The sequence below is a fragment of the Micromys minutus genome (genome assembly GCF_963924665.1).
Source record: "Micromys minutus genome assembly, chromosome: 13".
Lineage (NCBI taxonomy): Eukaryota > Metazoa > Chordata > Mammalia > Rodentia > Muridae > Micromys > Micromys minutus.
In genome coordinates, this window is record NC_137982.1 from 38,748,075 (window position 1) to 38,770,656 (window position 22,582).

The 22,582-nt window shown below is 40.1% G+C and overlaps 1 protein-coding gene across 3 annotated transcripts in view; it reads right to left on the minus strand.

The window, feature by feature from the left end:
* The window catches only part of COBLL1 (cordon-bleu WH2 repeat protein like 1), a 144,535-nt gene that overhangs the window by 17,946 nt on the left and 104,007 nt on the right, over nt 1-22,582 (minus strand). For all 3 annotated transcript variants that reach the window (XM_080927140.1, XM_080927139.1, XM_080927138.1), the window contains 2 exons: nt 2,565-2,724; nt 1,944-2,018 (listed from right to left, as the gene is read on the minus strand). In XM_080927140.1, coding sequence (XP_080783266.1) covers nt 1,944-2,018; nt 2,565-2,724 — 235 coding nt within the window. The remainder of the gene's footprint in view (nt 1-1,943; nt 2,019-2,564; nt 2,725-22,582) is intronic.

The window sequence follows — 22,582 nt, forward strand, 5'->3', positions numbered from 1 at the left end:
GTGCATGTGTACATTACATCCTTAAATACCCTGCCACAGGCGAGGCTACAGCACACTGGGAGATCTCTCCCTTAGCACAAAAGCATAAGGTTAATCTCTATCTACCCTCAAGTCTTCATCAAACTGCTTGCCAAAGTCCTCAAGCAATTTTGCGTTATTACAAGGAGTGCAAGACAGTTGACTAATTTTAGGTGACTATGTTGAAAGGATAAAGGGCTTCTTTTTTTGAGTTTTTAAAGATGTATGAATTTATGAGGAGATCCGAGTATCATATAATTATAATATTGTGTGAGCTTATAACAAAATAGTTCTACTTTTAATAGAGAAAAAAAGCATCTGAGAATATGTTAGAGAGAACAAACCACACATAGCAAATGGGTAGGGTGCAGTAGAGAAGAAGTGTAAACATTCTCAGTGTAAATATTCTCTTACATATTCACTAAGAATAATAAAGATCAAACAGCCCTTGAGAACATTAGAAAGCCCAAAACAAGCAGAAGTGGTCCCTGGAGCGACCGAGTGGCTTCTCTATTCTGCTCTGCTTGTTTAGATGGTTCAGGAAAACCGCACATTTCAAACCTAGATAAATCTTCAAGCGAAAGAGGGAACCGGGCACATATTTACTTATGACACATTTTACAGGGTATAATGAGCAATATGATCTATACTCAATGTCTTATACAAAGCCCCAGCTAGTTCCAGTCTGGGCACCTACAGGTCAAGGAAGCTACAGCTGCCTCTGGAGTCCCAGGGCCATCAGAGACTTCATCCACCGGCTTGGGCGCAGTGAACCCTCGGCTTAGGAACCCGAGGCCAAGGGATCCCTCTGCCAAAGAAGTAGAGTCTGTAGAAATGGCACTTAGAGAAGAGAGTTAGAACAAAGCAGCTAGCTCACATATACCAAGGAAGAGCCCTGAAAAGGTAGTGAGAAGTAGATGTAGGCCAAAGTCTGAGGAGCACGCCTGTCTTTCTGAAACTTCAAAACCTTCTAATTCCTGTGTGTATTTTATGCTGGCAGCTTTATCTTGGTAAGTTCCTTGTGTGGATGTGCTGGGATGAATTGTAAAGCCTGCTCTAAAGGGGAAAAAAAGCATTACTACTTATCTAATAGCAATATTTTAATTATAAACAGGGGATTCTTTGACAACTTAAAACCCCAAACTTTGAAGCACCACATGAGAGTCAAGAATAAAAGTGAGCTGCTCCATCTCTGTGAATATAAATGGTAAAATCCAGGTACCTGTACCTGGCCAACAATCACACTTACAAATTATCTTCATGCTAATGTACTAAGAGTATGACTGATGTCTTTAATATTTTTTTTCCAATAAGGCAGGTTGGCTTCAACCTCCCAAGTCCTGCAGTGATGAATTTGTACCAGAACACCCTGCTCATATTTATTCTTCAAAAGCTTCTGTGTAGTTATTATTGACATAATTAAAACCAGATCAAATCTTTGATTATTTTTAAACTTCATTTCCTTGGGAGAATCCACAAGGAGGGCTATGCAGTGGAAAGTATAAGAGTGAAGTTCCTTTTAAAGAGAGGAACACATGAAAACTGATTTCATAACTGGAGCAGTTGCCAGATGAGTGCGTGCTTAATTTTAAGTCTTTGAAACATACCGAGGAATCATCCCACCCGGGTCTGTCATCACCTAGAAGGAGGCTGTTAACTGTTCACTAGAGAGCACATAAGAAAAAACAAGAGACCACATAGAGCAAGCATCTGGGGTCCAACGCCAGAACTAAAATTCTGTTTTCTGCCAGTTTCTTATCCTACTGTTCATGCGCTGGTGGGGACGACAAAGGATCTGTTTCATAGTACACATGTGTAGAAGGAATTCAAATCTCAGTACAAGGAACATCCCTATCAACTTCATTTCTCCACTAGAAAGATGTTGCTTTCCTTCACAACTTTAGTGAGAAGTGAAGGGGTCATACCTGTGCTGGACAGACCCTCAGAAGAGCTCACTTCCAAACTGCTGTCTGGAGCAACGCCATCTTCCAAAGGTAGGTCTGAAAGATGCAAGACAACTGGTAAAAACCACACTCAGAAGAGAAGGCCCTTTACAGTCCAGTTGTGAAATGAGTAAGTTCTATCTCTACCCCCATTCCTCTGTAGTCAAATCATGGATCAATACTGTTCATGTGCCCATTACAATAATCAAACTGCATAATTTTGGCATTTAGTGTTGCAGATTTTTCAAAAGCAGTTATGTGAGAATGAACCAATTGTAAAGGCCTAGTTGCATTATTTTGAGAGAGAGAGAGAGAGAGAGAGAAGAGAGAGAGAGAGAGAGAGAGAGAGAGAGAGAGAGAGAGAGAGAGAGAGAGAGAATGAGACTATATCGCTAAGTTCATGCATTAAAACTCAGGGTCAGAAACAAACAGATCTCTGTGAGTTTGAAGGCAGACTGGTCTGATTAGAGAGTTCTAGACCAGCCAAGGGCATAAAGAAAGAGCCTGTCTAAAAGAAGGAAAAAGAGACAAGTCATGACTCCCACTTTTTTACTGACTGCACTCACACACAGAGCCCAAGCCCCTGTACTGCTCCCAGATTACCATGAGCAGCTGCAGAGCTCTTTTCATTGGCCTGAGCCAGGGAGGGGTTCGAAGGTGGGGCAGGAGCTTTGCGCTTCATTCTCTTCAAAGATGAAGTGCCTACTGATGTGCTAGTGAGCTGCAGTGATCCTGTCCTCGCCATGAATGCTTCGGAGGAACTCTGTAGAAAACAAAATGGCCAAACAATTCTACATTAAGCGATCCACCTCAAACTTCAGGAAGGCTATGACCTCCATCGCAAACATACTAAATACCAAAACAGAGCACAATGGCCATTCACTCAAAATATTTATAAAGCATCGGCCATGTATAAACGGTAGATTAGAGAATGAACACGTATAAAACAAAACAAACAAAAATGGCCCGTCTACAAAATTTTAGTCCAGGATGGGGTTGACACACAAATAACAAACTACTGTGTACAAGACTTTGAAAGGACACAATTGAAAGCTAACTTCTGGGGAAAACTCTGGAGAAATTATTGGATGCAAAGGACAATACAGAAGGAGCTAGGAAGATGGATCAAAGGGTAGCAGTTGCTCTATAAGCATGCAGTGTTAAGTTTGGAAACCTGGTGCTAGCTTAAAACCCATACAAGGGTGACTCTCTTCTCCGGGTTCAATGGAAGTTTATTGTTCCAAACCTCCTCCTGTCCTGACAAACAAGAGTCATCTGGACAAGAGGGAAAAGGCTCTAGCAATGAATCATTTATTTAATCCCCTGCTTGTTTCCTAAGAGGTACTAAGGCTACAATTTCTGGCCTCAAACAAACTCAGGTCAGCTACAGTAGAAAAGTGACTTAGACTTAAGGTAGGCAAATGTTCTATCATTAAACAGCAACCATAAATATCTCACAGACCAAGTCTTACCCCCATAGCTGCCTCAAGAGGAACCAAGAAAGAAGAATAGCTAGGGCTGGCCCTCTGCAACTAACATTTGAAAAATCACCTTCTGACCACCTCATGTGCAATGTAGCACACATCTCTATGTGAGACAGATACTCAAGCATGCACATACACAAATGCACTCATGCATATAGGCTCACGTGTGTGTGCGCGCGCGCACACACACACACACACACACACACACACTCACAAAGAAATTTTAAGAATTTTTTCAATCTATGTTTTTCAGTATAAAAATATACATGAAAAAACTTAATTTACATGTGACATAGAAATGAAGAATAGGAAGGAGGGCATAAGGAAGGTTTAAGGGAGGAGAGAGAGAGAGAGAGAGAGAGAGGGAGGGAGGGAAAGAAGAGTGGGAAATAGGAGAAGAGAATAAACTAAGACACACTGTATTAAAGCACTTCATAATTTTACTTAATACCTTGTATGCTAATTAAAATTAAATGATGACGACCACAAAAATATTTACTTGGGAGTTTTATAAATATAAATTACGCAAACGTACACATACATACACATACACATACACACATATACATTTCCCCTTCACACTTCCTTATACCAATTTCCATGTCACATGAAGTTTTTTATACACTTTTCATTTATGTATTCATATCAAAACACACACATTAAATCAATTTTAATTTTTTTATTTAGGTATTCATATCAAAACACATAGATTAAATCAATGCTTTAATTTTTTATATTTATTAATGTGCATAGATGTGTGTGTATGTATGTGTTTGTGCATTTGTGGCTGTCCCATACATAGATGTGTGTGACTTTGCAGATGTGAAGGTCAGAAGGTAACTTGTAGTGTGTGTGTGTGTGTGTGTGTGTGTGTGTGTGTTTATGAGTGTGTGTATACATGAACACATACACACATCTCAGAGGCAGATCCTTTGAGGTCACAGTGCACAAGCAGGCCCTGCTGTCCCACAGCAGGTGACTGTCAGAAAACCCTGAGACAAGCATTTTTCAGCAGGCTGGCTGCTGCCTTTAACTGCCTTACCAAGCTCTGCTTCTGCCCTTACAAAAAAACAGCTTCATGGAGTTGTATATATAGTCTGAATGTCTTATGTTGTCCTGGAGTCCTGATAGCTAAGTTTTCTAAACAGCTGATTCACTAATACTTTACCAAACTTGACCACAAATATGTAGTAGCCTCTTATTCAGCTCCATGAGTTAAGCTGTCCAGCACTAAGCATAGGTGACTGCTATTCAAACTTCTCCTTACTCCTGGGCTCAATGCTCCACCTATGTCTGTTACCGCTCATCTCCTGAAGAATATCTGGGACTCTCTCCCACAGTATAGAATTCATGATAGTGTCTATGTTTGTTTGCTCGCTCTTCCTCCCCCTCCCCCCTCTCCAGAAAAGCTCACAGTTCTCTTGGTTTTAAGTATTCCTTACATAATAATGGATCCCAACCTCATTTCTTCATCTCAGACCTCAGACACCTCTTCTGTCTCCACTAAGTGTCTAAGGATACTTAGTGTTAACATGACTAAACCTGAGCTCTTGATAAAGACTGCTTTCTCTTCTTCACCAAAGCACGGTTTCTCCGTTGTCCCCACAAATCTCAGCAAAGAGGATGCCTCCCAGTCTTCCCTCATCTGCGCTCTCTACCCACACTGCTCTCATCTCTCCCCTTAATAACTTCCAGTGCCCAGATGGCTTCTTCTCTGAATCTTGAGACCCTTCTAAATTGACATTGATTTCTCTAGATTTTTCTTAGCACATCAATAAATAGAGACATTCTCATTAAAGTGCACACTATCATAAGCTAGTTCACTCAAAACCCACTAATGACTATTCTGTTCACTCAGGGGAATATTTTTTTAAATTTTCTCCCATTTCTTTTAAGATTTATTTATTATATATAAGTACACTCTAGCTGTCTTCAGATACACCCAAAGAGGAGATCAGATCTTATTACAAATGGTTATAAGCCACCATGTGGTAACTGGGATTTGAACTCAGGACCTCTGGGAGAGAAGTTAGTGTTCTTAACCACTGAGCCAACTCTCTGTCCCAAGGTGGGAAAAGTTCTAAGTGACACAATGGCACCAAGCTCCCTGCATTTCCCTCTCCAAGGATGGCTGACTCACATCTGCTACGCTTTCCTTCTCACCACATTGTCTTCTTATTCTCTCCACCTCCAGGTGGAGACTCTTCTAGTTCTCTGAGCCTAGAACTCTCTCTTCTGGTGACACAGTACGGTATCTCTTAAATCCCGACTCCCACCAACTCCCACCTGCTGTCAGCTTGATGCTCTTAGACCAGCTTTCGCTAGGTTTCTATACATCTTCCTTAATTGTTTGATACTGGTACCTTCCCCCAACAGACTAAAGAGGTACAGAAATTACAGCAATGTCTGGTTCATAGAGGTTTTACAATTATTCTAAGAAGCTGAGGTGAACTTGAACTAGAAATGTGTTTGTGTCCTGAGTCAATCTAATTTTACAAAACAATTAGGCACACTAAAGAGTAGTGAACTGATTCAGAGGAATTTTTCTTTTCCTTATCTATCTATCTATCTATCTATCTATCTATCTATCTATCTATCTGTCTGTCTATGTATCTATCTATCTATTTATTTATTTATTTTATTTTATTTATTTCAGGCAGAAGCTGACACAGAGACAGATTTCTCTGTGTAGCGCTGGCTGCCCTGGAACCCATGCTGTGGACCAAGCCCTAGCTTCAAACACAGAGATCTGTAGACCTCTGCTCTCCCAAAGCTGGGAATAAAGGTGTGCGCTACCACTACCCACCTTCATGGGAAGTTTTTAATTCTTGTACCTCGCTATAAAGAAAAATCTAACAAATTTACTATTTCATACTTTTAAAATACTTTCCCAGAGAAACTTCTTAACACCAGGCAAGAAAAAAAAAAGTGTGATTTGGCACCTGTGTCGGGTTGTAAGGTGTACATCTGTGGGGCACAGGCTGTGAGATCTACAACAGCCCACACCTGAGTGCACACAACCCTCTACCCACTAACTCCCTTTGCAGAGGACTCGATCCATGACCTCTTACGCAGTGAGCAACTCAACTCCCATAGCACCCGGTAAAACACCTGCAGCCAAGCCTAAGCCAGTCCTTACCAAGCACTCCTCTCCTTTCTCCAGAACTCTTCAGACCTCTCCATAACCAGTCAAGGAAGCAGCTACAACATGCACCCAAGCCCACATTTGGATTCCGAATCACTGTCAAATCTGATAAATATTGCAATCAGACAGACCCCTTGGGAGGGCAGGCAAGTGCATCCTTAATGGACTTGTAAAATAATTCAAGAACCTTCTGTGACAAACAGCAAAACATCAAACACAGGACCTGGTACTGTTTAAATACCATTTCAGTGGCATATAAAGTTAAAGAAGCCTTCTACTGTGTTTTCAAGCTTTCACTAAACATCTTATGGAAGTAACAAATTTTCCTTCTGTCAGCCAAGGGGAGATGTGGCAGGCAGTCTTTCTTGTCTACGATAGTCAGGAGTTGGAGCCTGGGGGTTGGGGGGTCACCAGGCTGTTAAAGGTAACAGCAACAACAAAACAAAAAACCATCCCTATTTAAAAACCTATCATAGAAGATGATTATGAGAAACTGTAGAGGCATCAGGGAGATGGCTCACCCTTTAAGAGCATGTGCCTCTCCTGAATAGAAGTTTGGTTCCCAACACCTACATCTGGCATCCCACTGCCACATGAGTAGCTGCAGCCAGAGGGAATCAATACCCACTACCAGCCTCTACAGATACCTGTGCACATGGGTGGACACTCTCTCTCTCTCTCTCTCTCTCTCTCTCACACACACACACACACACACACACACACACACACACACACACACACACACACTCCCTCCCCCCTCACTTACGGAAACACCACCAGGACCATAACTGTATAACACACATATCCATGGGTGCATCATAAAGGGTTGTGGCTCCCCTGTTTCAACCTAAACTGTTCCAAATGACATTTGGAAAGGAAAACTAAGACGTAGTAAAGAAAATCAATGAACATAAGCAAGTGATGAAAATTCACCTGCAGTTTGATGGTGACAGACACACCACATTATATAGGAGAAAGCAACTGATTCGGACATCATCACAGAAGCCTCATACTCTAAAGATAAAATATTCACCCCCAAGGCTGACAGTGTCACATGTAATTTCTTGATGAATTATTTTGATAAGAAGAATTTGAGCCACTTGACTGCTATCCTGATTCATCCCTGTGACTACAGTAGGTGATCATTATGTAAATGCAGAGACACAGGAAGCAACAGAAACTCTGATTTGCCTCCTGGCTCCCTGCTTCATGAGTTCTGACTGATTGCTTTCATGAGATGTATAATAAAATTCTTCCACCTCTGTGCTGCACATCCTAACACTCGCTGGCAGGTCTGCCCTTTCACCTGATAAAAGCGGTCATGGCATGAATGTTCTCAGGAAAAAGTGCGTGGTTGGAGTCGAAGCTCTCAAACGTGGGGCACAGGAGTGTAATGGAGCAGGCAGTACAGAAATGGAAAAAAGAGGGAGTTTTAAATACAGACTCACAAATTTACTGTGAATGTAACTCAGAAACAAAAAAAAAAAAAAAAAACAACCCAAAGATTATCAGTCTGGAGTGCTTAGAAACAAGGTGTGTGTGTGTGTGTTTTTTTTTTTTTTAACATGATATTTACATTTGCAGGGATAAAATCTCAAACATCAAAATGAGAGGAACAGCAGTTTTATAACTGGGGTTTCTCTGTCTGTCTGTCTCTGTCCCTGTCTGTCTGTCTCTGTCTCTGTCTCTCTCTCTCCCTCTCTCTCGTACAATTTAAACACAGACATTTTCCAAAGGGTTTAACAACCTTATCCTGTGAAACCCACCCTCTTAGCCTGCAGAGCAAGTGAACAGGAACACACATCTCTGTAGATACAATTTGAGTCAAAGGTGCTAAGAAAGTGCAGATGAGAGGAGAATGTGACAGTTACTGAGCCACCAAGCCTATCATAACCATAGTCTATGTGGTAAGTGGATGAAAACACAGCGACCTTAGTGACAAACGTGAAAGGAGTGGTACAAAATGGTCCAAAGACAGGGGTTCTGAACAAATAAGGATTGTGATTTTTTTTTTTTAGGTCATCAGCCATAAGCTGATGACAGGACCAGAGCATGTTTCATTTTGACATACGAATGAGATGAATGTGAGTCTTTGGGAAGGTAGCTTTGCTGTGTTTTATTGTCTCGTAAAATGAGGAGACAAAAGGTAAGGCTTGTTATCATGAGGGGTTTTCTTAGGAAAGAACTCCTTTCAGTAAAGATAGAAGCAAAGAAAGGCAAGGCCACAAGACCCAAATGGGAGGATCTTTTATGTGGACTAAAGCTCTACTAAACTATAGATCCCTATACTTCGAAGAAGTCTTTAGCCTATTGAATATAGCCTTTTGTCAAAGTTTTTGGGAACAGCAGGGGTGTGCAAATTAGAAGACTTCAGTATTTCTTATCTAACTTGTTGCCAAGAAAACTATTATAGATTTAGGTCGATCTTGGAGAGGCTCCAAAGTCAAGAGTATCAAACACTAGAAAACAGACATGCAGAACTACTCTAGTGTCTTAAGGAATATACATGATAAGGTTCAAAAGTAACCAGCCAATTCATTGAGTATTATTAAGTGTGAATTTTAACTGGAGAGAAGCATACTGAGTATTCTCAATCAATTTAGAAGATGGAATACTGTAATATTTACTCACAAATGGGATTTGGAGCCAGTATTAGGGGTTCAGCCAGGAAACACGTCACTTATTGTCTTAGGAACTTGAGCCTTTTCATGTATGGAAAGTAAGCACATTATCCATGAAAAGTATCTATGTCAGAAACAGACTGTTGTACCCTAACGACATCATACATGTACAACAGAGTAATGCCTAGCAGCCCATAGTTGCCACATAGACATCAGCTGGCACTTCTACAACAGTTGTCTATTTTCAGGCTGTGAATGTAATACCTCCTTTTAACATGATCTGACCCAGGTGTTTTCTTGACTTTCTTTTAGAATGAATTTCTTCTGCATCATCTAATACGAGGTTCATGTACTCAGCAAAGCCAATAATACAACCCTCTATCTACATATTCACTTGCTCATGCAGCTACACCTGAACTCGAGGTCTATTTTACAAGTACCGGAAGATAAGGTTGATGGGCTGCACCATCATCTTCTGCACCTTCTGGCCCTGGCCAGGGTACACAGTGGTCAAAGTCACAAAGACCACACGAGTAGAAGGCCGCCTCGGAAAGCGACTTTCAGAAGCAAGACTGAAATGAGGACATTTAAATCACCTCTCTTTGGAGAGGATGGAAATAGACTCCTAGTGGAATCTGTCTTTGAATCAACTCTAAAACCCAACAGAGCTTATGTTCTGCACCCGAGCTTGGGTTATTGCCTATGTCAGGAGTACTGCCTGAAAACCCTCACTCTTAAGTCTCTTCAGCACACTATGAAAGACTCCAGCAATAATTAAGGTTCAACACTGGGCTGTTACATCTTGGCAATGAGTGGATAGATAAATGTGTATGGTAGCATAGACATTTGGAAAATTTCATAAGCATGCCTAATTAGAAAGAACAGCTTAAAATTCTTTAGTTTTGGTATCAAAATTCATTTCCTTCAGTCAAACTGTGACAGAACATTTAAAAGAAGGACTGAGATTTAATTATTTTTAAGTCTGAAGGGTTTTCAAAATGGAGGGAAAAAAAAAAAAAACAGGTTTCTTAAGTCCCTAGGAGAACCTGCCTTGGCTAATCATTAGTTACTCGGTTCTTTGCTCTGGTTAAAGCCACTGATAAGGCTTGGCACTATTAGGAAGTCCTGCACCCGAAACAGGAACACACCCCCACAAACTTTATGACCTGTGAAGAGGGAAATATCACAAGCAAACGTAGAACATGCTGGTAAAAGAGCATGGGAAGGTCAGATGGGCACCATGGACTGTCTGATCCACGCCCGATTAGCGTTCACTTGCTCAAATAACGTGAAATGGAACAGAAGGCGGCAGAGTTAGCAGTGAGCCCAGCAGTGCTGACCACTGGCGCTGGTGATGTCAGGAGCTTACAGATTAATCACAGGTGCACCTAACCTGGGCAGTGAAACCAGTAAATCCTGCATGAACCAGAAGGAAAACAGGGGGAAAACTAAAGAACACAGTATGGCCCAAATGCAATGATGTCACTAAATGCTCTGTTAGGAGATCTTGGATTGTATCTGCTTTTAGGAATACTTTCACATTTGGGGAGTAGTAGGTTTAGGCAGAACTTAACCACTTGAAATGATCTTTAATCTTAAAATTCACTTTCTTCTTCTAAGAAAGACTAAAATTATGTTTAGGTAACCTTTTCAACAGCATAAAATCTATTAAATATGATTGACATTAGGCTAATGCAAATATGCCATGAGTATGTCCCAACTCATGGATAACTGAAGGCTGAGCTGTAACACTTCGTGGAAGATCCCCAAATTACTTTTACCACTTAGACACACAAGTTAGTTTTGAATGTCATTATTTTGAAGATAATTATGTTATGATTAATGGAATATAGAAATGTAAGATATTGAATTTGCAAAGTAGGTAAGCTCTGTAAGCATGGTTTGTTTTTGTTTTGTAACAAAATCAATATGACTGCATGTGGAACATAAGCATTGCTGAAAATGAGGAGGAATTTAACAAAAACAACAAAAGAACAATTGTTGTATATCCTAAAAAAAATCACTGGTCATCCTTTTGAGTTTCTTAGGTGTCAGTTTTACAGCTGTATGAACACATGCAGAGAGAACTGGCCTTCCATGGGACAGAAACCTATGACACATGTTTGTTTGTCATGGCAGAAGTTGAGAAACAAACTGTCTCTGGGTAAGAGATGGCAAAGCTTTGTCCAAAGACTCCAATCTTGGCTCTATACGAACATCTTCTCTGGAAAAGGAAGAACCTAAAACCCTTATAGCTTACAGCCTCTATTTTCTGATTATCTAGTTCAGCCCGTGTTAAGTTCTCCTTAACAGTACAGAAAGTCGTGCCTTGTCAGGATCGACTCAGATGACCATACCCAAGTGAAAGGGATGGGGAACAGAAGTGACCTATCAAGTACCAGCAGCTGGGCTGAGCAGGAGGGAACAGGAGAACCTACACTATGTGAGCAGTCACCTCCTCTGCCAATCTTATCACCACACCTATCATTATTCTGAAGGAAGTACTATGAGAGAAGCCAGTAAGATCAGAGCTAGAGCATCTAGCAGGTGTTCCATGTGGCATCAACACCATTAGCTTGTGACTTTTTGTTCCTGATTAAAGGTAAGGCCCTCCGGGGACTTCCAATTGGCTGCACTGGTCATAAGATTTGTATCAAATGTATCTTGGACAAAATTCATTATTAGTTAGTAGTGACACTTATATCCTCTAATTAATAAGCTCAGTGAATACATTTTCCCCACACTCCAAGCCTTCCATTTCTTTGTAGCAACACAAGGTGCTTGTGTGGAATCCTGTGTTATATAGTAGTAAGTGCAGAAAGATGGCCGGTGTTAAGCCTTCAATGTTACTATCACAACTGGGTGTCAGAAATCATTCACTAGGGGAAGCCACCATGACCTAGTTACTACCGTCCAAAGGTCCACACTACAGAGGCAGGTAGAAGCCAGGCTTACATAGTTTTGCAATTTAAGAGCTAGAAGGTTCTGGGAAATTCAGTTACAAAATTTTATTCCTCAGAGGAAACAACACAGCAGTGCAGAAGTTCATTACGTATGGAAAGTTGACGTAAAGAAAACAACAGGGAATAAAACCACCACAGAATATGTAGGTGAGCCCAAGATGACACAAGACACATGGAGTTTCCCATTTACATTCATATCGGCCCTTTTCTGTGCAAAGGGAAAAGGACAAATTTGAATGCCTAGGCTATGCCTTTGCCAGACCTTTACATTCATCTTCTGGAGGCAAATCAGTATTTACATCAGTCCCACCCACCCATTACCCACTGAAATATATTTATATAATCAAGGCTTATTAGCGACAGTCTTGGCTTTAGCATTTTAAGCCCAAAGATGAGAACTGAGCTCAGCAGTCCATCTTCTATGAACAAGGAGAAAAGAGAGCCTAGGATCCAAAGTAAACAAGATGGTGATCGTCATGGTTCCCTGTAATCCTACCAAACTGGACAGGCATGTTTCTAGGACAGGTGAGGAGAACATCTTACAGATTAGCTGAGCTTAGAACCCATGCCAATGGCAAGCAGCAACCAAAGTAATAAACAGGGGGCATTCAATTCAGCCCAGACAGGAAGCCAAAGGTGTCAAGCAAGCTTTATCCTTGTGCCCTCCCTGCACACTTAGACCTATGGTTGGGCTTCCTCTGACCTGGCTTCTGTTAATGCATGCTGCTGACCAGAGAAGGGCAAAGCTCCTCATGCAGCGTTCATCACCAAATAGGACAGAGGCTATGTAAGCCTTGGACTTCTCACATCAGCGTTCGGCTTGGACCATAGTGCAAAGCTTAAGGCCAGTTCAGCGTTTTGCTTACTGATAGACAAGGAAGGGAAACATGTGTCTGATCCACAAACGGTCAAGCTCTAGTTCTTTGAAGATTCTTCCTCTTTAATGTTTAAAGCATGACTAGCAGGTCGCTTTACTTTCAGCTTTGAGGCAGCACAGACAGAGGGCTTGCCTTGTAGATTAGCATCGTGCTGTTTGCAGAATTTGGCCTGGAATACGAGAACTAACTAAGTAACCAGGCACCTGCTTCATTTTAGGGGCCCTGCCTCATTAATAAACCTTAGAAAGTTACAACGAAATGATGTGCATTATGCATGGTAAAGATTAAAGATGACGCTGTGCTGGTACTTTTTTTTTCAGATGCATTAATTCATTCATAGCTTTGGAAGTAAGGCCAGATGTACTCATATATCAAGCTGCAACTGCCATGGCAACCACAGTTCCTAGGCAACTGTGGAACTATGTGTGGGGTCCACTTTCCATACAATAAATAAGAGAGGAGAGCAGAAGAGAAAATAAAGTGTTACATGGAAACCTGGACTTTAAAAAAAGCAGGAAGAGAAATATATCTTAATGAGTACAAATACATAATCTATTATGACAGGGAATACAACCTTAATTAGTCTGCATAAAAAAAAAAAACTGGAAAAATTGCCAAGAAAAATAAAAACTGATGTTTACTTACTTGATGGGTATATTATCTGCTTTTAAACCAAACTATGTTTGGAAGAAAAAAAACTGTGTAAAAGAGGCATGTGAGGAATTCCTAAAAAATTGAGTCAGCCATTGAAAAATGAATACTCTGGGTATTAAGTTTCACTTGCATAACATTCGATGGCAAGAAGCCTCAGTTTCTCAATCCTTGGATATTTTCTGCGGCAGCACACAAACTGAGACCACATGAAATGCTCTGTAGAAATTATTCCTCTACTGTGCTTTCAGCCACAAACCTACCCCAAGTTACACACCATACCGGTGGCTGGGGAAAGTGATTTACTGTTGCATGCCGAGGATTCTAAGCAGGAAAGCAACACCAGATATGCGAGTCAAAAATGCTCTGAAGATTTTGTGAGATCTATGGGTGGAGATTTCCAACCATTTTCTTTAAACACTTCTACCTCTGCTTGAAACATAAACAAGCCTCATAGCTAGTTGGTAGAGACAAGGCCATCTTCTAACTACTGACTTTGCTACATGTGTCCTCACAAGACAACAAATAATTTTAGGACTCAGATTTCTATACTTAGTCTTAACCAGGAAAGTTGTCACTGTCGTTTTGTTGACAATTTTACTGCATATGTTTACATGCATTTCATAAAGAAATAGTTACCATTCCTGTAACAAGAAAGGCTGAAGACTATATACCTTGTAACACAGATGACATTTCAAATCACTAGAAAAAAGTCTGTTTGACAACATGTTCAAAAAGTTCTAGGAAAACTTGCTAGAAAATTTCCAACTGGAAATTCATTTTGAAATGAAAATTTTCACAGAATACAGTATCTTCACCTTTACAGAAAAAACGTGGCAAGAGGCTAAAGATCATGCCAAAGTATACCGAAAGATTTGAGGACCTAAAAAAGACAGTTTAGCACACACTGAAATAGAGCTTCAGTGAAGCTTGTTCTTTAGATGGAGGGCTAGATGCAGAAATTCCACAAAGGTCTGTGAACTTGGATCTTTCATGGACCACTTTTGGGAAGAGCACACACAGCAACTGTAGAAATCAGCTTGAAAGTCAACACCCAGATATGTGAATAATTACAATGTACGTTCCAAAATCACCATCCAAATATCTCAGTTTGCCAATGTTGAGAAATACCCTAGACAAATGAAGCAAGTTATCAAATACAGACAGCCAAAAGTAGAAGAGACATAGTCAACACTCTTTCTTTTCAAAAACAGGTACATTAAAGTAAACGTTGAGTTTACAGTGGATCACAAGGCCAGTGAGTACTAAAAACAACCAAAGTGAATGAAAGGTTAAAATGAAAATATTGTTCATCATAAATGTGTCATGTATCACTAATATCTAATCTTTATACTTTGCTTTGCTGTCTCATTATCAAACAAAATTAAAAGTTTATAACATGTCAACACTTTCTTTTATTAATTTTTTTTAATGATTTCAGGATAAAGCTGGAAAAATTGCATGCAGACCACCAGTTGAACCAGCACCATTTGTTGAAAATGCTGTCTTTTATCCACCAGATGATTTTAACTCTTTTGTCAAAGATCAAGTGACCATAGGTGTGTGGGTTCATTTATGGATCTTCAATTTTATCCCACTGATCTACCTGCCTGTCTCTGTACCAATACCATGCAGTTTTTATTATATTGATCTATAGTATAGCTTGAGGTCAAGGATGGTGATTCCCCTAGAAGTTTTCTTATTGTTGAGAATAGTTTTCTATATCCTGAGTTTTTTTTAATTTTTTATTCCAAACGAATTTGCAAATTGCTCTTTCTAAATCTATGAAGAATTGAGTTGGAATTTTGATGGAGATTGCATTGAATCTGTTGATAGCTTCTGGCAAAATGGCCATTTTTGCTATATTAATGCTGCCAACCCATGAGGATGGAAGATTTTTCCATCTTCTGAGATCTTCAATTTCTTTCTTCAGAAACTTGAAGTTCTTGTCCTATAGATCTTTTACTTGCTTGGTCTGAGTCACACCAAGGTATTTTATATTGTTTGTGACTATTGTGAAGGATATCATTTCCCTAATTTTTTTCTCAGCCTGTTTATTCTTTGAGTAGAGGAAGGCTACTGATTTGTTTCAGTTAATTTTATATCCAACCACTTTGCTGAAGTAACATTTTTGGGGTCACTTAAGTATACTATCAAATAGTGATATTTTGACTTCTTCCTTTCCAATTTGTATCTCTTTGAACTCCTTTTGTTGTCTAATTGCTCTGGCTAGAACTTAGAGTACTATATTGAATAGGTAGGGAGAGATTGGGCAGTCTTGTCCCTGATTTTAGTGGGATTGCCTCAAGTTTCTCTCTTCAAGTTTAGTTTGTGGTGGCTACTGATTTGCTGTATATTGATTTTACTATGTTTAGGTATGGGCCTTGAATTCCTGAATTCCTGATCTTTACAAGACTTTTACAATGAAAGGGTGTTGAATTTTGTCAAATGCTTTCTCAGAATCTAATGAGATGGAATACAAATCATTCCATTCTTATCTCCTTGTATGAAGCTCAATTCCAAGTGGATCAAGGACCTCCACATAAAACACATAAAACCAGATACACCACCACTAAGAAAAGAAAAAGTAGAAAAGATCCTCAAACACATGGGAACAGGGCAAAATTTTCTGAAAAGTACACCAATGGCTTATGCTCCAAGATCAACATTTGACAAATGGGACCTCATAAAATTGCAAAGCATCTGTAAGGCAAAGGACACTGTCAATAGGACAAAACAGCAACCAACAGATTGGGAAAAGATCTCTACCAATTCTACATCCCATAGAGGGCTAGTATCCAATATATCCAAAGAAATCAAGAAGTTAGACTCTAGATAACCAAATAGCTCTATTAAAAATGGGGTACAGAGAATTCTCAATTGAGAAATATCAAATGTCTGAGAATCACCTAAAGAAATGTTCAACATCCTTAGTTATCAGGGAAATGCAAATTAAAACCCTGAGATTCCACCTCACACCACCTCACATACCATAAGATCAAAAATTCAGGTGACAGCAGATGCTGGCAAGGATATGGAGAAAGAAAAAACTCCCCTGCTGTTGGTGGGGTTGTAAGCTGGTACAACCACTCTGGAAATCAGTCTGGCAGTTCCTCAGAAAATAGGACATTGGACCTGAGGATCCATCTATACCACTCCTAGGCATATACCCAAAAGATGCTCCAACATATAATAAGGACACATGCTCCACTATGTTCATAGCAGCCTTATTTATAATAGCCAGATGCTAGAAAAAAACCCACATGTCCTTCAACAGAAGAATGGATACAGAAAATGTGGTACATTACAAAATGGAATACTACTCAGCTATTAAAAACAATGACTTCATAAAATTCTTAAGACAAATGGATGAAACTAGGAAATATCCTGAGTGAGGTAATCCAGTCACAAAAGAACAAACATGGTATGCAGTCACTGGTAAGTGGATATTAGCCCAAAAGCTCAGAATACCCAAGATACAATTCATAGACCAAAGTGTGCATGTTTCAGTCCTTCTTAGAAGGGGAAACAAAAAAACTAAAGGGAGGCAGAGGATGAGAGGAAGAAAGGAGGGTAAAAAGAAAAAGGGGGTTCAGGATCAGGTATGGAGGAAACGGGGATAATATATAGAGGGTCAGGAACCTGAACAGAGGTGTGTAGCAATGGGGGATGGGAAACTGGGCTTAGCCACCAACAAGTTCCAGACCCCAGGAAAGCAAGAGGCTCCTAAGACCCAACAGGGATGAGATTAGCTGAAATGCCAACAAAGGGGAGGGAGAACCTTCAGAAACCATATCCAGAGGCTAGGCAACCCCCTGGTTGGAGATTGGGGCCACCCACTCATCTCCAAATATTTGACCCAAATTTGTTCCTGTCTACTGGAAATACAAAGTGTGGAGCAGAGACCGAAGGAAAGGTCATCCAGAGACTGCCCCACCTGGGGATCCAACCCGTGTACAGTCACCAAACCCAGACACTATTGTGGAGGCCAAGAAGTACATGCTGACAGGAGACTGATATAGCTGTCCCCTTAGAGGCTCTGCCAGAGTCTGACCAATACAGATGCAGATGCTCATAGCAAACCATTGGACTGAGCAAGGGAAACCTAATGGTTTGAAAAAGAACTGAAGAAGCTGAAGGGGTTTCCAACCCCATAGGAAGAACAAGAATATCGACTAACAAGATCCCCTCTCACCCCCCAACCGAGTTCTCTGGGAAGAAACCACCAACCAAAGAGTACTCATGGAGGGAGCCAGGACCCCAGCTGCATATGTAGCAGAGGATGGTTTTATCTGGCATCAATGGGAGGAGAGGCCTTTGGTACTGTGAAGGCTGGATCCCCAGTGTAGGAGAATGTCTAGGTAGAGGAGGTGGGAGTGGGAAGGTAGGGGTAGGGGAGCACCCTCATAGAAGCAGGGGAATAAGGGAGAGGATAGGGATTTGTGGAGGGGGAATCTGTAAGAGGAATAACATTTGAAATGTAAATAAAATATCAACAAAAAAAATCTGGATTAGAATGCTGTACTGTTAAACAGCGCACCCTTGTGGTCATATGTTGTGTTGCATCACAAGCAAAGCAGCTTGAGTCTTTTTCCTTTCATTATGTTTACACGTCTCACTGTTATTACTTTCAGTGAGTAAGAAAACTAAAAGTTTGCTAAAATCTCAACTAAATTGTTCAAGGTGATGTATAAAGCTTAATTATAATTAAGTATTTTTATAGCTTTTCTTTGAAGGTTTAATAGGATTTGCCTCTAAACCCATCTAGTCCTGGGCTTTTTTTTTTGGCTGGGAGATTTTTTAATGACTGCGTCTGTTTCTTTAGGGTTATGGGACTGTTTAGATGGTTTATCTGATCGTCATTTCAATTTGGTACCTGGTACCTGTGTAGAAAATCATTTGTTTCGTCCAGATTTTCCAGTTTTGCTGAGTATAGGCTTTTGTAGTAGGATCTGATGATTTCTTGAATTTCCTCAGTTTCTGTTGTTATGTCTCCCCTTTCACTTTTGATTTTGTTAATTTGGACACTCTCTCTGTGACCTTTAGCTAGTCTGGGTAAGGGTTTATCGATCTTGTTGATTTTCTCAAAGAACCAGCTCCTGGTTTTATTGATTCTTTGTATGGTTCTTCTTGTTTCTACTTGGTTGATTTCTGCTCTGAGTTTCATTATTTCCTGCCATCTTCTCCTCTTGGGTGTATCTGCTTCATTTTGTTCTAGAGCTTCCAGTTGTGCTTCCAAGCTGCTCGTGTATGCTCTCTCCAGTTTCCTTTTGGAGGCACTAAGAGCTATGAGTTTTCCTCTTAGCACTGCTTTCATTGTGTCCCATAAGTTTGGGTGTATGATGCCTTCATTTTCACTAAATTCTAAAGAGCCTTTAATTTCTTTCTTTGTTTCTTCCTTGACCAAGTTATCAGTGAGCAAAGCATTGCTGAGCTTCCTTGTGTATATGGACTTTCTGTTGTTTTTGTTGTTATTGAAGACCAGCCTTAGTCTGTGGTGATCTGACAAGATACAAGGGATTATTTCAATCTTCTTGTATTTGTTGAGGCCTGTTTTGTGACCAATTATATAGTCAGTTTCGGAGAAGGTACCATGAGGTGCTGAGAAGAAGGCACATTCTTTTGTTTAAGGATGAAATGTTCTATAGATGTTCTTTAAATCCATTTGGTTCATAACTTCTGTTAGTTTTCATGTGTTTCTGTTTAGTTTCTGTTTCCATGATCTGTCCATTGGTGAGAGTGGGTTGTTGAAGTCTTCCACTATTATTGTATGAAGTGCAATGTTTGCTTTGAGCTTTAGTAAAGTTGCCCTTGCATTTGCAGACTAGCTGTTCAGAACTGAGAGTTCATTTTTGGTAGATTTTTCATTTGATGAGTATAAAATTGTAAACAAAAATAAGTAATATTCATTTATTAACAGATGTGTTCTGCTGAGCTTCATGAATATTTCAACATAAACAATGTCAGTTTAAGAGTTAACTGTATATAAATATACTACCTATAGGTACATAGAAATTAAAACACACAAGACAAATTCAAAGTAATAATTATTGTCTTTAGAATATTCTTTTTTAAATTGAACAACTTTATTTAAAAAACAGAGATAAATGTACAGATTTTAAAAGCATTTTTGCATAAAAGTAAATGAATACATTTTTGTCAGTACTTGATTTTTTTAAAGTATGCATTAAAATCTTACTAGTTACAATGAGCATAAAGTACCTGTAAAACAAGATGTAATCTGGAAATAGTCAAAGTTTTCTTGGTGTGTAAAAATTAAGCATAATGATTTTTCTTCTTTTTCTTTCTTTTTTGGCCTTTGTTTTTCTTGAACTTCATATAGTCTGTGAGTTGTTTCTGGGGTGTTCTGAGCTTTCTGGGGTTAGTATCCAATTATCAGTGACTGCATGTTATGTCTGTTCTTTTGTGACTGGGTTATCTCACTCAGGATGATATTCTCTAGATGCATCCATTTTCTTAAGAATTTCATAAAGTCATTGTTTCTGATAGCTGAGTAGTACTCCATTGTGTAAATGTATCACAATTTTGGTATCCATTCATCTACTGAATGACATCTGGGTTCTTTCCAGCTTCTGGCTATTAAAAATAGGGCTGCTATGAGCATTGTGGTGCATGTATCTTTGCTGTATGTTGGAGCGCCTCTGGGGTATATGCCCAGAAGTGGAATAACTGGGTCTTCAGGTAGTACTATGTCCAATTTTCTGAGGAATCGCCAGACTGATTTCCAGAGTGGTTGTACCAGTTTACAACCCCACCCACAGTGGAGAAGTGTTCCTCTTTCTCTGCATCCTCGCCAGCATCTGCTGTCATCTGAATTTTTGATCTTAGCCATTCTGACTGGTGTAAGGTGGAATCTCAGGGTTGTTTTGATTTGCATTTCCCTGATGACTAAGGATGTCGAGCACTTCCTTAGATGCTTCTCAGCCATTCGATATTCCTCAATTGAGAACATTTGTTTAGCTCTGTACCCCATTTTTTAATAGGATTGTTTGATTCTCTGGTGTCTAAATTCTTGAGTTCTTTGTATATCTTGGATATTAGGCCTCTATCAGATGTGGGGTTGGTAAAGATCTTTTCCCAACCTGTTGACTGCCGTTTTGTTTTCTTGACACTGTCCTTAGCCTTACAGAAACTTCATTAGGTAGTTCAGAGAAGAATGAATCAGCCCTGTGGAAGTGGGGGAGCAAAAACCAGAGGTACCATCCTTACTGAGGGAGGAGAAGTAAGACTCCACTTGAGTAACACCAACTAAAGTGTCCTGCTTAGAATTGGAAGATTCCTGAAATTGATAAGGTATAGCAGTTTGTAAGGAAAATTATAATGTCAAGAGAGGACTTTGGGACCCAAAAACTATGATCATCAGTTTCTGACCTGGAAAATGTTAAATACGAAATATAAATGTGGCAGTTGACCACGGTGAATAGTATGAAGATATGTTAAGCTGTGTTGAGGATGTTCATAGTCATCTTGGTGTTCATTTGTTTTATTCTTTGGACTTCTACTAGAGACCAAGACTTCATCTGGTCGCATCCACAGTGTCTCCCATTCCTGCTGCTCCTGTCCCTTCCCATAGGAAGCCAGAGTAGAGACAGGAACAATGGATGCAGGTGAGGAGCTAGGGACCTGTAAATAAAATCCTCATGTGAGGAGATGTTTCACGGACTCTTAAGTCTTGGGATCTATACCCTTGTTATATTAGGGCCTGAAGACAGATCTTGGTGGAGCATTATTCAAACCACTATAGTTAAGATCCATTCCCAAATTCAAAAAAATCAAACCAAACCAATCTGAAAAACAGAGGTCCCTTTCTAAAGAGCATAATAAATGGACTTAAGACTACAGACTCATGTATGGTCAGTTCAGTAAAGAATATAGGCCTGTGAGCCTGTGATCTTAGGAGTGAGAGCACTCCTGGGAAACCAGCTCTCCCCAGGCAGGCTTTGGGTTCAGAGAGCTGTGGGACAGTCTTAGCTCCAGGCACAGGTGTAAGACCAAAAAGGATCCTGTTCCAGAATGCTCTGAGGTTACTGTGACCTGTGTACTCCTGGCAGGTCCCTCTTTGGACAGTTAGTGGAGCAAAAGTGGGGTCTTAAAGACTTTCTGGGCATGTTTTGGGTTCAGAGAAATGTGGGACAGTCTTAGCTCTGGGCCCAGATGGAGACCAGAAGGTTCAACAGTATCAACTGACCAGACCCCCAGAGCTCCCAGGGACTAAACCACCAACCACAGAGCACACACGGAGGGACACATGGCTCCAGCTGCATATGTAGCAGAGGATGGCCTTGTCTGCCATCAATAGGAAGAGAAGCCCTTGTTCCTGTGAAGGCTTGGTTCCCCAGTGTAGGGGAATGCCAGGGTGTTGAAGTGGGAGTAGGTGAGTGGGAATGGGAGCATCTTCATAGAGTCAGGGGGAGGGTAGGAGGAAAGGGGATAACATTTGAAATGTAAATACATAAAATATCCAATATAAATAAATTTTAAAAAGAAATTGGGTAATGGAGAAAGTAGTAAGATAGAAAAAAAGAGAGGGGAATGGGAGAGAGAGGGAGGGAGAAGCAGGCAGGAAGTAGGGTGTGAGAAGAAGGGAGGGCAGGGAAAAAAACCTTATAATTTATAAGGAGACTATCAAGATGAATAAAAAGGGGCTGGAGAGATGACTCAGAGGTAAAGAACACTAACTGCTCTTTCAGGGGTCCTGAGTTCAATTCCCAGCAACCACATGATAGCTCACAACCATCTGTAATGGTTTCCAAGGCTGTCTTCTGGTGTGGCTAAAGATAATGACAGTGTACTCACTCATATACATTAAATAAATAAATTAAATAAATAAATAAATAAATAAATTAAATAAATAAATA